Consider the following 17,515-nt stretch of genomic DNA (forward strand, 5'->3'; position numbering starts at 1 on the left):
CCTTAGAAGGAAATGAACAGGCTCCTTTAAAATGAGAGACATTTGGGGATTAAATTAAATCCCTGCACTAATTCAATCAGAGACTCTGCTGCTCTTCAGTGGCACGGAGGATATGAGCAGGAGCCTCGCCACCGAGCGAGGTTTCCATCTCGGGTTGAAAGCATCACCAGGGCTGTGAAATCCCGTCCTCGCAGAAAGGGCCGTGGCTGAGCTCTGCTAAACATCACCTGACGGTGGGGGAAAGCCAGGGAAGGAAAGCAGCAGTAACGCCATCACAGCTGGCCAGCAAGCCCCATCATGGCTGGAGACACCAGGGACTTCGATGGCACGAAGCCAAGGGCTGCCTTGCTGGGCAAAGCCGATTCGGACCAGCAAGGACAGGGCTGTGACCAGGTTGCCCTTCCACCATCATGGTGGCCAAGGGGCTGCTGGAGGAGACAGCAGATGGAGGCAGTGCTGATGCTGTCCGAGCAGCGAGGTGAAGGGGACATCTGTCCTTCCACCTCAAGGACTCATCCAAAACATCCCATGGTCTCGCTGCAGCATGAGTCCCTCTCCCTTGGCCAGCAGCAGTAGCTCAGGAGCCAGCAGCCAACATCTGGATCTCCCCATCCCAAACATCTTGGTCTCACTGCTCTCAACATCTGGGTCTCCTTGCCCTCAACATCTGGGTCTCCTTGCCCTCAACATCTGGCTGTCCCTATCCCCAATAGGCGGGTTTCCCTGTTCTCAGGATCTGCATTTCCCATCCTCAACATCTGGGTCTCCCTGTCCTCAACACGTTGGTCTTCCCATCCTCAACATCTGGGTCTCCCTGTCCTCAACGTGTTGGTCTTCCCATCCTCAACATCTGGGTTTCCCTGTCCTGAGCTGGGATGGCCTAGAGGCTTTACTAAATCCTCCCTGGAGGACCTCACACTTCACTGTTTCAGCTTCTGTCTCAGACTAAGTGGCCAAGGCAGCATGTCCCAAGAAGGGGAAGAGAAAGTAGAAGAGCTGCCTCCAAGCCCCGGGACGGCTATCAGGGGAATTTTAGAGAAGGAGGATGATTGGTCTGAGATCAGAGCAACAGCAATAGAGTCCCTAATATTGATTTCCCCATCAAACAAGCCTCAACACCCCCCCAAAAAAGGTCAACATTGCCCTGCCTGCTCCAGCATCCTCAATCTCTGCACCTGTAACCCGCTGCCTGGACTCCCTCTGCCTTTGGGCATCACTCACTGACTCAAAAGTTTTCTTGAAACCAGGACAGGGGAGAAGTACTGCAAACCCTCTGCTTGTCAGTCGGTAATTTGATCAGTTTTTTCTGACTGCTGCTGCTCTGAAGTCAGCAAAGCAAATTTCAATGAACAGATGCGGGTTTGTCAGCGCGGCCTTGACTTCTCCAGCGTTTCTTTAAATAACGTGCCCTTTCTGGTGGCCCACGGCCGGGACTTCCAGCTGGGAAAACACCAGCCACAGAGACGGCATAGCTGTGAGCTGAAGCCTGGGCTGGCCTTCCCCTGGTGCTGCCAGCTTTCATGCTGCCAGACGTGATGTGATATTTGGCGTTCCCTTAAATCCCCACTTCTGGGAGCTCAGGCATTTTTTTGAGGCTCTCAGCTTCTTATTTCAAAACCTTTGCTCCTCACAGTCACGGAGCCACTGTGGCTCAAGTAAAGCCTGGACACAAGAGTTCAGCCTTTTCTGGCTCCTGACGTGGATGCTCAGGTTTTGCAACGCAGATCTTCCTCTTGCAGAAATAGTGGAGAAGAGGAGGATAAACACCCCTAGGAGAAGTGCAGCTCCCCGCACCCAGGCAGCTCCTCAGCCAAAATCAGGGATTAGGAAAAGCAGGGAAGTCGCTGCAGGTAACACACTGCTGGACATCGGGCCGAGAGGGAGAGCGAAGGACGTGCTGCTCCGGCTGCGCTCGCACCCCGGGGGGAGTTGAGGGACCTCCCAAGATGCTGCTGGAGGAGCTGCTCTCCTGGGCTGTCCCCAGACCATGGCAGCCCCATCCTCCGTGAGTCCCATGGAGGAACCTCTCTGGCCCCTGCTGCCCTTAAATCTGCCTTTGCTCAAAGGTGCCTCACGTGTCCCCAAAAGCATTTAATTCTGTGGGAATGAGACCAAGCCCCTCTCCAGGGGGATTTCGGGGAGGATGCAGCCAGCTTCGCTGCTGGCCCTGCATTCCTTGTGCGGAGGTAACATCCCTCCCCAGGGCAGATGGGATGCGGGGAAAACAGCACCTACATCAACCAGGGAAACATCAACGTTTCCAAAGTAGGTTTTTCCTAAAAAGGAAGAAAAAAATTACAGTTTCAGTTCTTAGCATGGGACAAATTGTGCCCAGAGCCATCAGATCTGAAGCTTCTAACTGGCCCTGTGAAACGCTACCAAAACCATTGATGATGAGCACCTCGAGACTTAAAAAGTGACCACTAAGAACGAAGTAAGCACACGGCTACAGGAAGCAGCATCTAGTATACAGCACGGGGCTGAGAGGAAGAAAACAAAGCCAGAAACACAAAGCAGAACTAGCGAAACTTGAGAAAATCTTCATGGGACTCATTTTGAAAGTGCTCACGAGGAGCATCCCCCGGGCAGCTCCGCTCCTTGCCCTCCTTGAGCCGTGGTGGCTCTGTGGGGCCGGCCAGAGCCAAGGGCTCATTGCACAGCGGGGTTTTCTACCCATTCCCTGCTTCATTACTGAATCGATGAATAATTGATACAGAGCAATTAGTGTAACAGCAAAAGCAAGCACGGATGTATAAACCCGAAGAGAAGGATCCAACAGTGCACCGGGGCAGGGTGGCGAGGGTGGACATACGCCTCCGATGAGACGCCCGTGGTGGTGTGAGCATTTGTACCACCCAAAAAACCCTGGGCTTGAAAGGTCTGGAAGGAGAAGTCCTCCTCTGCAGGAGGAAATGATCCCACGTCAGCAGCCTGCGCTAATCCCGTTACCCCATTACTGTCATCCCCAATTGATTGCTCTGCAAACGGGGCCTGACTGGGGTATCGCCCAGCCCTGCCACTGCAGTGGCCGTGCTCAGCACCTCTCCCCAGAGATGCTCCGCTCCCTGCAACACGGCAGTAAACAGAAGCCGATGCTTAATCAAGGGCAACAGCTTTACCCATAGCGGAGGGGGTGCAGGAGGGAGCCTGATCTGCAGGTGTAGCTTGCACCCCGCATTTTGGGATCAGCTGCTGAAGGTGTCAGCAAACAACCTGGGACAAAACCTCCCCACGCCATGGGGGAGCAGCTGGAGTTAACATAGAATTGCTACCACCGCAGCACCGAGCTGCCAGCCCTGAACTGCAGCCGCCCCAGCAGTCCCAGCTCTGGACCCCGACCTGTCCCCTGCCCAGTGCCCTCCATCCCCACCGAGGCTACAAGCCCACACACAGCTCTGATTTCAGTGGTAAAGACTGAATTTACTGGTTTGTCCCCCGTGCCAGTAAACAGAGGGTTTCCAAAAGGCTGTAAAAGCCCTGGAGCAGAAAGCCCACGTTGCTAGCGCACTGCAACGCCGCTCCCGCAGCGAGAGCCAGCCGATGCAGATGGTACAGCCGTACACAGCCCAAATTTGCAAAGGAACCTCAAAAATCCCCATCACTGCAAACGCCCTCTCGTTCCCCCCTGATGCTGCTCGTTACCAACCCTTCAAACCCAGCCTGGCAGGGAACGAAGCCGGGCAGGAGCCACAGGTTCCCCCAGGAGAGAGCAAGGTCCAACCCAGCCCAGGGGTGCGGGAGGACCAGCGCGGGGAGCGGACCAGACGCCTTTGATCTAAAAGGACATCAGTGCTCCCGACGGCACTGCGCTGCTTCCTCGACCTAGGGCCGGATCCTGCCCAGCGAAGGGTACAGCCCGCAGGCTGCAAACTTAGAAAGTAAAACCTACCAAATCCGGGCTCTCAGTTGCATCCCAGCTGCACGGGCCGAGCGAGCGGCATCTCCCTCCGGCGGCCCCAGCCCCGACATGTGCCCGCAGCCGCAGCTCAGCAGATGCTAGCACAGCGCTCGGCTCTGCCTCTGCAGTTATTAATGTCCGTGTCAAGCGGCAGCTGAAGCCGCCCCAGCCTCTCCCAGACACCGCTCCCTCGTGCCCCTCGTGCTATTTACGGCTCTGCTAGCAAGCCCTGGAGGCATTATTACCTGCTGATAAAAGTGGATGACCGCTCTGCTTTGAGGAAGAGCTATGTACCCCCCTGAAACCTGCTGCGTTCGCTTTTGCAGCTCCCCTTCTCCTGCCCTGTCCTGCCCCCGAGCGACACCAAGCCGCAGACCGATTCCGGTGCTTCCTGCTAAATGAAACTCTGCTGCAGGTTTGCAGTTGGGTTTTTTCCCAAACTACTTTCTACGGAAAAGCTCTGAAGTGGGAGATGCTCTGCAGCGTGGCGCTTTGCCCTCTGCACTGCAATCCCCTATGAGCATCTCTACCCAAACGGGCAGGGACGGGGAGAAAAAACATGCATGAGGGTGTATGGTCTTCGTCTGGGGGACAGCCCACGCAGGACTATCTGCCCCTTCCCTTCTCCTGCAAGGGCCAGTGCCTTCTCGTGACAACGCCGTACACACAGACTGGGAACCCGACTGCCTTGGCTGGATGTGTCTTCTCCCGATATTACGCTTTATTGACGGAGACAGGCAAGTTGCCCTGATGGCTACGGAGACAGAGCACAGCGGTGTGTGGGAGCACAGCCGTTCGCCGGTGGTCATCTGCACCACAGCCACCGTTCGCTGATGGCTGCTCACTGCTGTGCTCGGCTCTCCTCCAGCACGGACTTCAGGCACACACGTGTGCCCCTGCTCCCAGCCAGCTGCAGGCTCGTGGATGCTCCTGTGACAGAGCAGGGGAAATGTGCTGCCTCCTCTTCCTCGCAGGTAGCCACAGCTTTGCAGTGGTACAGGTAACGTCAAAGCTCCCTCACCTGGTCTCACTGGACACGGAGCTAAGCTCAGCTACATGATGCCATCACCGACAGCAGCAACACGGCACGGCCACCCTGGCAGTTGTGCTCGGCACCTATCCTGCCTGCAATGGCGAAGGGAGCTGGGCCTGGTGGGTTTTGTGCCTGATCCATGAGGCCACCTGGCTGGCTGCAGGTCTGTGGGACATGGGCACACAGCCCAGGGATGTCACCGCACCGAGGGTGCCCAGCTGCCCCTGAGACTCAGAGCACCCCCAGGCCAGGGTCCCTGGCCCCTCTCAGCCAGGAACCAACCCAGCCACCATCCAAGCTGCACACACCCACCGCACTGTGTCCATCGTTTTGGAGATGCAGCTCCAGTTTGCTCAAGCTGGGCACCAGCTACTGCCTGCAACCCTCCTCAACCTGGGTAGCCCGGCTCCACGGGGTGAGCGCGGTGCTGGAGGCTAGCGAGGTGACGTCTGGACCATAAATATCCCTGGCAGTAAGAAACCAGAGGAGTGGGAAAGGGGGAGGAAGGAGCGGATCCCGTCATTGGCACTCAGCCCACAACCCTCAGCATCCTTTCCCTGCCGGGGGAAACAAGGTGCTGGTCAGGTGGGGGAATCTCTGCAGCGTTATCTGCAGGGGCAGAGCATCTCCCTGTGCAGGATGAGGGAGGCGAGAGCAGGAGCCTGAGCTGATGCATTGAGCCACTGCAGAGCCATTGTGAAGGACCCGTCCCAACATCACTTACAACAGGACCACGAGGTCGGCACTGGAAGCCGTTGCTGCTGCTGGCACAGATCACGGTAAGGAAACAACCACCGAGAGAAGAGGACCTGGCAGAGCCGCTCTGCCTGCGACTGGCACCAGCGGGGCCATGGCCAGAGCCACACACAGAACGGAGGAATCCCAAATGGTACCAAAACCAACACTGGTGGCTCCCAAGTCAAATGCAACCCTCCTGCAATCATGCTGTCAAGCCTTGCCCTGCCACTCCATCAGGAAGGTGCTTGTTACAGGGCAGGACGCCAAGCCTCATGGAGGGCCAGGGGACCCCGCGGGGGCAGGATGAAACCATGCCTCCCAATCCCACATCACTCTGGGCATCACCACCCAGAGCCCCCTGGCATTTCGAACACATCCTTTGGCTTTGCAAAGTTATCAGGGTTCGAGTAACTTTTGCAAGGAGGTCTTGAAGTTGGCTTCAGAGTCTGCTCAACCACACGCTCGCAGCCCCCCGCCAGGCTAGAAGGGAAGAGCATCGGCAACTAGCCTGAACAGAAGTCATTTGGGCACAGGAGAGGAGCGCTCCAGCCGAGCGGACGGTGCCAGCCCTGCCTGGCACAGGCAGCGTCCCCCCTTCGCAGGCAGCACTGTACCAAAGCACTTCCAGCACCTTCATTAAACCACAGCAGCGCTGGCTTAAACCACTTAGTCTGTGCCTTTGACCACCCCGTGCAAATGATCTCAGCACCGCTCACCCCCCCGGGCTGCCGGCACCGCTCCGGCCAGCACGCTCGCTCTTACCAGCCCTTCCGAGGATTCACGAGAAACAGACCTTCGAGGGTTTAAAAATGCCGCTGGCCATGATGAAAGTGCCGGCAGCTGCCTGCGCCCCTGCTACACCACCGTGCCCTCCTGCTCGGGGGTGCGGGAAGGATCATTGGTGCCGCTGGACATGGCCAGGAGAACATCACACAGCGCCAGAGAAACGGGAGCCGGTGTTTGCCGGAGGGGAGAGGTCTGCTTTCCTAACGGCTTCAGAGCCCAGCTAAGCAAACGAACAAATAAAGCCGGAGCTGCGGCTCTCAGCTGGCCCATCTGCTCGGTCGTCCCTCCCCGCTCGCTCCCAGCACACACGTGTCTTGGGAGCCCGTGAGCCAGCGGCACCGAGGCCGAGCGAGCGGCTGTCCTGGGCTGGCAGCCCCAGGCACCTCCATGCCACCTGGGCCAGCACCAAGAGCCAGCAGGGCCAGAAACCGAGCTTGATGGAGCCAGGGCTCGGTGCCGGGGGAGATGCTAAGAAGTCCAGTACCCAGACCCAGGACCCCATCCAGCCCCACATGAACAGCCAGGCGAACCCCAGCCTCCCCAGGTTTTGCACCCCATCCCTGCTCTTAGGGGTCCAAAGGACTGGAAGCAAACTGATGTGCAAGAAGGGAATGACGGGGTGAAGGATCAGCCTCAGGACCCCTCAGCACTCATCCAGGCTCACCTGCACTGCAGAGAACTAACAGTCAGGCTACTGCGTAAAGAGATCCCTAAATTCATAAGGGGATGTTTGAGACGTGCTTTGAAGCCTCACAGGGAGCTATAAAATCCCCCCGCATAGCCTTCGATGCCCTGGGTGCATCTGGGGCTTGTTCCCGTGAAAGAGGGCTACGAACCCAGCAAGAATATGGCTCAGGATGGATCGATCTGGGGTAGCTCAAACTGCATCTACTTCTTTTATGTTTGCAGCCTGCTTCACCCCTACTGCTACCTCTTCAACTCCTGTCCCGGCTGAATTAAAGTCTTGTCCTTCTCTTGGCCCGTCGGGTGCTGAGGGTGAGCCCCACGTGTCACTGTGCATCGAGGTCACCAGCGTGGATTCAAGGGTCCCGTGGGCTCTGATGGCACAGGGACCCCTGGCAGGGACAGTTTCCTGCAGATATTTAAGTGGACAGAGCTGAACCGGAGCCTGACTCACAGGGGGACAGCGTCTCTGGTCCTGCAGCCTCCCGAATTCACGGCCTTTGGCTCTCCTCAGTAACAAGTTTTTCCGGCCCAGGGTGAGAGCCGGGCTGTGCTCGCTGGCGTGGAACAACACACTTATTTGCTTTACTTTTGTAAGCTGGCAGTACTGCCAGCTGATGCTTTAACCCTTACTGGGGCAGAATAAACCTCAAGGTTTTCTCCTCCGTTTGAGCACCCTGACAGCACGAGCGAGGCGCTGGGAGGGGGGTGGCTGGGGTCAGGGTGCTGTTGTGATGTGCTTAGCCCTGCCCAGCTCTCACGTTGGCATCGTGGAAGAAAAGCAGGCTCTGATGAAGCTCCAGGTTTCCTGCACCCTTGGCTGTGCCCTGCCCGGTCTGCGCCACGGCAGCAGGCGAGCGTGACCCTCTGGAGCAGAGCTGGCACAGACGGGGCAGCAGGTTCCCAGCCCAAAATGGAAGGACTTTGGGCTAAAAACAAAGCGAGAAGGTGCAAATTCCTCCCCTCCTTCCCCATCGAACAGCCGATCGCGCTCTGACTACACTGCCGCTGAGTGAAGCACCCTGGTCAGAGAGAGATTCACCCCACTTGTCCCCAACCCAAGTGCTTGTCAAGGCCACCCCTATGCCAGTAGCCCCTTGGCCGTGCCAGCTCAAGGGTGTACACAGCCACCATCCAAAGGAAGGTCTGGGAGATGACCCAATGTAAAGAGAAGGGGTGCTGCTGAAGGCAGCGAGGTGCCGGGGAACAGGGATTGCAGAGGGATGTGGGTGCACAGCGGTGGGTGCCTGGGGCACACCAGGGTGCTCGGGGCGAGGAAGAGGAGGCAGGGCATGGGACAGGAGAGGGGTCACCCACGCTCACCCTTCCCCACGCTGCAGGCGCCGGGGCCAGCGCACGGGGGAGCGCGGCCGCCCCTCCGCCCGCGTTCCGCCGCGGCAGCCCTCCGCAGAGCCCTCCCCGCACCACCGCTCCGGCCCTGGTTTCAATCACCCCTCGATTACACGCTGTTTGCTCTTGTTGACAGCACATTTACTTGCACTTGTCAAGCACGCTGTAAATAGTGAGAAAAACAGCCCTGCCCTTCCTGACCAGCGGGACGGCCAGGAAGGGGCCGGCCAGTGCCTCCCAGCCACGCACCCGCCGGCGGCGCGTTCCCAGCACCGGAGCCAGCGCTGCCAGGAAGGGCCGGGGCGCAGGATCGGTCCATGCCTGCTCGCACCGTCAGCAGCTATGGGAGAGAGACTGGCAGCCGGGCTTTGAAAAGGGCTGAGGATCCACCACCTCCCACGGGAAACAAGGGGAGCGCCCGTCCTGGACTCCCACGGCCCAAAGTCCACACCACAAAGTGTCCGTAATTATTTAGCTTAAGGATAATCTACATCTTTCAGATACAGCCAGCCATCATCTCCGAGGTAATCTCAGGTCACGGAGTCAGAAGGAAGAGTAATCAGCCGTTCTGAGTGTGGAAGACACAAAGAAACAAGCAGTGAGAATCAGATGGTCGTAGCAGGTTCGTTACAAGCAGGGTGTTGTGCCACTACTCTTTTCCCTGGCAGCCAAACCAGCCGGAGCAGCTCCAGCCCCTGGTGCCTCGTCCTTGCCCCTGCTCTGCAGTTTGCCATCTCTTCAGCTGTGCTAATGCAATTCGTCACGGGGCCGGGCTGGAAACAGGACCAGTGCAGCGATGCAAGGTTAAGAAAAGCGCCGTGCTCTGTGCAGATGGTCGTTATTCAGCCCAAGGAGGCAGCCTCGCTAACTCGATTAATTCATAAAGCTGCTTTTGCTATAATCACATTGCCGCCACTGTGGTTCCTCACCAGCCCCAGCCCACCTCCAGGCTCCAGTCCTCCCCATTTGGGGACATTTGTCGCCAAGCTGGGTCACCCTGGTGATGTGTTTCACAGTTCCTTGCTCAGCACAGCCAAGGGGCAGGGAGCCGCCTCCCAGGGCAGACCCAGACCCGAGGACGAGAGTGGGGAAGGCTTTGCAGGTGGAGAAAATAACCACAGAACAACTCCTGTGACCTGCTGCAGCCCGCAGGACGGGTTCATCACTCAGTGAAGTTTGTCTGATTTCCCACAGCTCCAAGAAGTTGGCACCATGCAACCTTCTTCCACCGGTTCAGCCAGTTCAGCCTCTCCTTTCCAGATGTGACCGTCCCACTGGGGACCTTCTGCCCCATCTCAAGCCATCTGTTCTGGGAAAGACTCGGGGACGGCATTAACAGCAGCGTTAACATGTTGAAGGGAGAGCCATTCCCAGCTCGCACGCTGGCGCAGCAGCCGCAGAGGCTGCTCAGACAGTGTCTCTTTCTCCAGCTCCAGCGCACAGCTGGCACATGGCACATCTCTGCCCGGCACCGAGGCTGCGCTGGCCCTTCGCTCCCATCGCACAGCAAAGCCCACATACCCTCGGCTGGGCTCCGGCCACAGTGAGATGAGCTGCCTCTTGCCAAATTGGAGCAGTTTTGAAGGCTTTGCAAATCAGATTCCTGTTTGGAGCAGAAATCAGCCACGCAGAGGCTGATATTTCCAGCTTAATTTGTCTGCTCACAGAGCACAGACACTGTTCTGTTTCCTTAAATAGCCCTAGTATCAAATGACATGTAAGCAACAAGCAAAGCTAATGGATCACTTCTCCCTTGCAAAAAGCGACTGATTTTCCCAGCTCCTGCCCCCTGCTGCACTGGCATCCCCAGGGACATCTGCCCAACAAACCAGACTGGTCACAGCAGCCCCAACTGCAGCTCGCCCCTGTCGGGCTTCTGCCCACAGCCCAGCCCCATGTTCAGCCCCCCACCCTGCTCCAAGCTTGCACGCCCACCCAGCATCCCTGCCTGTCCGCTCGGGGGCTGCAGCCTCATGCAGGGCTGCTCTCCCTTCCCCACGCTGTTCCTTCGCGCACTTCAGGATTTGCTTTAAAATTGCAGCCTGGGCAGTTTATACCTTGCTGGGATGGGAAATGGTGCTATAAACTCAATTAAGTGCCTGGTGGTTGCTCTCGTGCTCCTTTTCTTCCTCCTGGTCCCATACCCCACCAGTGGGATTTCCACCAGCTTTGGCAAGCTGAGACAAAACCCCCGTCACAACCTTGGAGAGCCCATGCTGGCTCTCCACGGGACTGAAGGAGCACCCTCTTGGCTACTGAGGCACAGAAAAGCCTTAGAAAGGTTTATGTTAGCTTCTAGAGTATTTTTTCACCTGTTCAGTAGCCAGGCTCCTTCCATAATATGGGGAGCAGACACCTTCCAGGGCTTTGCTCTGAGCCACAGGGCTTGTCAGTCTAGCAGAGAGCCAAAATCCTGCACCCTGCCATGAACACAGAGTCTGGGGTGGGGAGCGCAAACAGCAGCATCACCCGAAAACCCAAACGGTCCCAGAGCACATGTGGTGATGGAGAGCTGCCAAGATCCCCCCTTTTAGGATCTATTTGAGATGCTCAGATTTGAATATGTCCCTGCACAGCTTCGCCCTGGAGGATCCCCCAGCCCGTGGCTGGCTCGCACCCAGCCGAGAGCAGAGCCATGCCAAGCCCCCGGCAGCAGCCCCGTCGCATGCACCCCCCCACGCCGAGCCGCCTGGGACCCCCTGCCCAGGCACTGTGTCAGAAAACAAGAGACATGGCAGAGTCTTGTCACCTCACTGAATTAGCTGCCCTGGGCCATTTGCATTTCTAGAGGTTTGGTCGGTAACGAGGTTCTCAGGCTTTGTATGTTGTTGCTATTTTAGTATGTCTGAAACGTGCAGGAAAAGGAATCCGGAGGCTCTGTCTCCTGCGGAGATGTTTGCGCTGACCCAGTTTGGGATGCTGCAGAGCAAAAGCCACATCGCTCTGCCTCGGGGTCCGGGCAGCAGCGCCGCCGCCTGCTCCTGCTTTTGCCCACACGTACGGTGAGAGCGAGTCGCCTGCCTTCGAGCCAGACCGGACCACGCACCAAGGCTGTGTCCACACGTCGACGTGGGGCAGGAGCTGCTCCACCACCACGCACCAGCCAAGGGGAGGTGTCCGGGTGGTCTTACCCCTGAGATCCCCATCTGCCTCACTTAAAGCTCTTTAAACACTCAGCACAGTGCGTTTCTCTTCTCCCAGAGCAGTGGGGCACCCACCAATGGTCCGAACCCAATCCCCGGGGACGGGATGACTCCAGCAGAGATTGCCACTGTCCCAGACAGCTCCGTGGTGGCAGCTCCAGCCCCGAAGCCAGGCAGATTGGAGATGTTAACTACGTCCATGCAGGGCAGGCGTGCCCGACAGTGCTTCAAACCCACTCCACGCACACATTTCTCTTGCCAGCACTGCTGAAACAACGCTCTCGGGCGAGGCTCTTCAGTGTGGGAAAAGAGCTTTGCTAGGTATGAAAAAAACCACTCATCAAATGACCTTTCTGTGCTTTGAGGCCATCTGTGGGGTTCAGATCAAAAGCTTGCGCCCATCTGAGCGCACAGAAGGAGCACATCTTCGCACCACTGCTCCCATGACCTCGGCCTTTTAATCAGGACCCAGAGATCACGGCCTGAACCTCTCCCTCTGCATTCAGTCCTGCCCTAGAGCCGAGCTCTCGGAGAAGGCCGTACACCCGGTTGCGCGGTCTCAGCTGTCCAAATACAGATGCTGGGAGGCAGCAGAAGCAGCCTGCTCGCTGGAGCCTGCGTCGCCTCGGGTCAGCAGATGCAAATGCGGTAACTGCTTCCCCGAGCAGGGCAGGAAGCTGCAGACGCAGCAGTGCCTGAATAAAAACTCGCTCCTCACCTGGCAAAAAAACCAGGCTCCGGAGCAGCTCGCCTGGCAGGAGCATCACTGAAGCAAAGCCCCCGCCACAGGCAGAGCCCCGCGACGCTCCGAGCGGGGTTTTCCAGCTCCCCCGTGGGTCGCTTACCTTGTTCTCTGCAGGAGCTGATGCCGGATGCTGCTGCTTGGTGATGTTCTCAGCCAGGCACCAGCAGATCCTCTTCTTCTGCTCCTGGGAGTAAGCCTCCAAACTTAATAAGCACTCCGACTTCTGACGTAAAGGAAACACAGGCAGAGAGAAGGTCATTAGCTGCGTGTCGCAGGCCCTGGCTTTGTTTGCAAACTACTTGCTTCCAACACACTGTACCAGACGAATGTAAGCATAACGGGAGAGCTCGCACTGGTGTCCTGCGCTCTGGGCGCGAGGAAGCAAAATAGATGGGAAATCAGCTTCACGGTGAAATCTCCTCCAGACAGAGGGTGAAAGGCTGCCACGGTGCAGAGCAGCAGACTTTTGCTTTAGTAAGTGGGAGCAGAGTGGTAAGGCACAGGCAGAGCACCAGCAGTTCTGCACCCTGTGCCACCACAGTGGAAACGTGCCTATTAAGCTAATTTAGAGGGTGGAAATTGCTCTTTGCTGTATGCAAACGTTAATGAGGTGCCGTAGCGTGAACTGATGAAAACAAGCGCCTTTGGGCTGGGTGGGGCTGGGAGGAAGGCAAACCTCAGGAGAAGCTCCAGACCAGCCTCACCTGCTCCGCTCCTGACTTAGAGCACGCATCAGGGGTTGTTTTGAGGATGATGCTCAGCTCTGGTCACTCACTGTCTGCGAGCAGCATGCAGTGAGGAAGGAATTGAGAGAAACGATGGGAATTCACCCCAGCTGAGCCCCGCCTTGAGCGTCAGAGCTTGCCCACCTCTCCTCGTGCCCTAGCCCCGTCCCTGCACACACCCTTTTTGATATGGACCTGTTCCTCTTTGACGTGTTTTCTTTGGGCCAAGTCCCACTCATTTAAGAAACCTTCTGACCAAGTTATCTCGATGTCTCCCAGCCCTTAAACCACTCATCTCTTGTGCTAAAAATTAAGCATTAGTAACATTTGCTGCCCACTGGGATTTTGCAGGTTTCACTTTAAAAAGAGTCCAGAGATGCCCATGGCTCGATCATCTCCTTCTGTGGCCAGACATGAAAAGAAAAAGAAAAAAAAAAAAAAAGCAGAACTTTAGGACAGAACTGCAAAGAAAAAAGTCTTCCACTAAAGGGCATGAAAAAGGCCTTTCATTTCCCCCTAGGATTTCCTTCCAGAAGGGCAGGACTAGCCTGTTTTTCCCAGAAAGGTCAGAGAGAACTAAGGAACTTGCAGCTTTGTGACTCCAGAGACACAACACAACCAAAAGGGGAAATGCTTTGTAGTCACACCATTTAAAACACTGTTTTCATTGGATGCTAATTCATTCATGTTTAATCCAAAATCCCTATTAAAGCGGTAAATAAACCAACCTCCCATGTCACCTCTAGAAAAACAGATCTCTAATTGAGTCCTTTGCCCCTCCAAGAAGACTTCCAGGAAAAAGAGTATTTGATCTTTCTTACGTCTGGACATCACCACATCTATTCCTACAGCACAAACAGGCTTAAACATTGAAAATGCGTGCTCAGGCTTACCGAGCACTATCAAAATGGAATAGAGGTTTGTGATTCAGGGACACAAGGTGGCGGGGCTCCCCCTTGCCCCCCAGATCCTGAGTTGCAGTGATGCTCTCAGCATCCCCCAGAGCATCACAGTGCTCTTTCCCATCCCAGATGTCTCAGTCTCTCCCAGTCCCATGCCAGCAGATCACCAGGCTGTACCACTGTGATATCCACTCTTCCCTAGGAAAGCACCTAATTGTTCCTGCTTTCAGAGGAGAGGACCCATCTGCTGGGCTGGAAATCCGGGCCAGAAGTGAATGACAAGAAGGACTCAGTGGAGCCTAAAAGCCATCAGCGCACCTGCAAGGAGTCCAGTGCCCACATCGATGCTGTAACTACTGCACACCCCCATCCCTACCGAGCTTCTGCAATTCCCCCAGCGTGAGGCTTAAGGCAATTCCAAGGACGTCTCCTCACGACGATGCACAGCTCACCTACCCCTGCTCTGCAGCCCCTTGCTGATTCAATTACAGTCCCCATCTCTTTGATTGAATTGAGCATAAAGCGATGCTCAGCCGGCACTGGCTGTTGAGATCAAAGTGCCCTCTCCCTCCCGCTCAGCCTCAGCGAGCTGGCGAGACTCCCCGGCCCCAGCAGCCTGAGAATATTAAAGCCAGGAGAGGACATTGCGCGCTGCTCCCAAAGGCAGAGGAGAAAGTCAACCGCCCCAAGGTGCGTCCTGGGTATTGTGGGCAAGGCTGAGGGGGGCACGAACAGCCAAAATTGCATTTATCCAATCTGTACATATTTTACTATCATTTCTGCGCTACAGCAGTGAGATCTCAGCACTTTATTCCTTCGCAGTGATATTTAACCTCTTCAACACACATTTCCCAAGGGAAGAACTCTGTTTCTCCCTCTTCCATCAACCTGCTCCCCCCAAATAACTTGCAACTGTGTTGGGGAAAGAGCCAGCCCAACCCACAGGGGCTGAGCACCCCCGGCTGCCTCTAAAGCACAGGATCCTGCTTGCAAAGCCCTTTGGGATCCAGGCAGAGGGAGGGCAGACCTGTGAAGGACTGACTGTTACATGGGATAAAGCTCTACCAGTGGCACGTGTCCCTGGAGCCCAGCCCCTGCCAGGGGACCGAGCTGCCCAGCTCAGCACTCCCGCGCAGCGGGGAGGCTGGAGCAGGGAGGTCGGCTAACGCCGGGGCTGCGCCGTGCCCTGTGCACGCTGCCTCGCTCAGGGCTCGCGCTGGGAACCGGCCTCCCCGCTATTGTTTTCATTCAGGGAGGCTGCCGCTTCGCCTGCCAATATTTACAAAGAGAAAACAGGGTTTAATCTCACAGTGCTGGGAAAGGAGGATGCAGATGGCGTGAAGGGGGCGTTTGCGACCAGATAAAGCGAGCGACTGAAGTGGCTGCCAGTTGCTTTCTGACTGCCTTCACCCCAGCATTTTGAAAAACATGTTATTGCAGGTGTTGCGTGCCGGCTGGCGCGGGAGCCTCTGGTGAGCCCACGGCTCCAGGGCAGTGCTGGACCCTGCACCAGCACCAGACTCCACGCCAGTGCTGCCCATGGGAGAGCAGGGGGAAAACACAGGGCATGTATCGCAGAGGAGGAGCCAGACTGGCCAACGCAAGCCCCGAAGGGGCCCTGTTACCGCAGGAAAAAGTCCCTTTTGCTCCATGGGAAAAGCTCACCCCTGCAGATGCTCCCCCAGGCTGAGCCCCAGCCCCGCGGCACCCAGGAGCACGGGGAGATGACAGGCAAGGGGTCTGGCCCGGCAGAGCTCCTGGTTACCCCAGCAGACACCAGCCGAAGAGGGACTGTTGGCTCTGTAGGCCATCAATCAGCCGAGGACCTCCCGGAGAATGGCACCACATCACAGGAAGAGCCCCCAGACCCTACACACCGATACCCCACGCTGCAGACATGCCCCTCTGTGCAGGACCCAGCACGACAGCATCTGGCACACAAGCGTGGCCCTACATGACTGCAAAGCTAAGATAGAATGATAACAACGAGCCAGACTCAGCCTGACACCTCCAAAGCCTTGAACTCGGTGACCAGCCTGGCCTGGGTCTCATCTCACTGCCACCTCCCCCAGCTCCTGCTAGCAGACATGCTCCCGGGGGTGGTCAGGTCCTTGGGTGGATGTTGCCCCCGCAGATCAGGGGGATGCACTTCTGCTCCTTTCCCCAGGCTCCCCTCCTCTGCAGGGTTTCTGGCAAAGTGGTTCAGGGACAGGGCTCGCAGCCCAGCTCAGCTCTGCCCGGCCCCTGGCCTCGAACGTTCAGAGCGTTGGTCCACAGCCAAACCCAGCAGAGATCCCAGAGGGGAAGTACCTCGGAAACGGGCTCCAGACTACAATAGCTTTTAAATCGCAGAGCAACCCTTCCACCGGCGAAACAGCAAGCCCTGGGAATATCCTGTGCACAAAACATGGGCAACTGCTGGCTGGTTATTTCATGACCCACGAAGCTAGGTCTGATGAGAAAGTTCAGTTTGCTCCCATGCTAAGCTGTGCTGGGGGGGCCGTGGGGGACCACGTCTCTTCCTGTGATTTTTGGACTGCTGGGCATGCTGGTGGTGCCCAAAAAACAACCACTGGCAGTAACAGCAGGGGTCCTATTGAAAGCTGGGATGACAAAAGGTGACAGGATCTCGAGGGTGCTTGAGCAGATGATGTGCATGGAGCTGCCATTTGCGGGGCACAGCAATCTCAGCAGAGAAGCGTGGCTCATTGCTGTGTGGCTTGTTTTTGGGCCAGGGAAGCTCTATAGGTGAAGGTGAAGGATAGATGTGCCCATCCTTCCTTGTGGCACCAAGGGCTGGCTCTTAGGAAATGGGTTTTCGTTGTCCTACAGCTGCCTGTGGATCAGGAGAGGCACCAAGATAGCAAAGCGGACCTGCTACTTCATGGTGCAGAGCCACCAGTGGCTCCAGCTCAGCCCGGGCCAGTCAGACCCTGTTGCACTTAGATGCTGCTGCTGCTAAGGAGGGAGAAGATGGAGGAGCGATGACACAGGAGCACTGCATCATGGCACAGCCTGGAGGATGCTAAGCCTCCAGGAGGAAAACCCAGCCTGAAGAACCTTTTCCACCCTCTTTGGAGCAGCCAACGAGGACACAGGGCTCGGTCTGTTTTCGCAGGCCAGCAGGTCGTCCTTAAGTGGCTCGTCAGATAACAGCCTTCACAGGAACCCCCAGCCCGGCCTGGAGCTCCCCATGCAAACACCACTCTGGCAAACAGGGAGCAGGTCCACTGCCTTCCCATGCTGCAAACGCCCTTTCCTCTCAGGCGAGAGGGCTCAGAGCTGAGCAGCCCCCGCGACAGTAACACTGAGCTCACCCACCCGCTGCAAACACAGCCCCAGAGCTATCCGTCCCTCTTCCCCCAGCACAGCCCCCAAGAGAGCAAGCTCCAGCCTGTGCAGCCAGCCCCAGGGAACAGCAGTTCCCCTCTGAAATTACCCACTGGTGCCTGGGCCTTTTTAAAATCTCTCCAGTACTGTAACCGCATCATATCAGCTCTTCTTTTTGCCA

At 56.8% G+C, this 17,515-nt stretch overlaps 1 protein-coding gene across 1 annotated transcript in view; it reads right to left on the minus strand.

Moving 5' to 3' along the window:
* RGS3 (regulator of G protein signaling 3) overlaps positions 1–17,515 on the minus strand; it is a 63,699-nt gene that overhangs the window by 13,209 nt on the left and 32,975 nt on the right. Inside the window, exon 10 of the mRNA XM_075170233.1 lies at positions 12,478–12,600. Coding sequence (XP_075026334.1) covers positions 12,478–12,600 — 123 coding nt within the window. The remainder of the gene's footprint in view (positions 1–12,477; positions 12,601–17,515) is intronic.

The sequence above is a fragment of the Calonectris borealis genome, chromosome 21 (genome assembly GCF_964195595.1).
Source record: "Calonectris borealis chromosome 21, bCalBor7.hap1.2, whole genome shotgun sequence".
Lineage (NCBI taxonomy): Eukaryota > Metazoa > Chordata > Aves > Procellariiformes > Procellariidae > Calonectris > Calonectris borealis.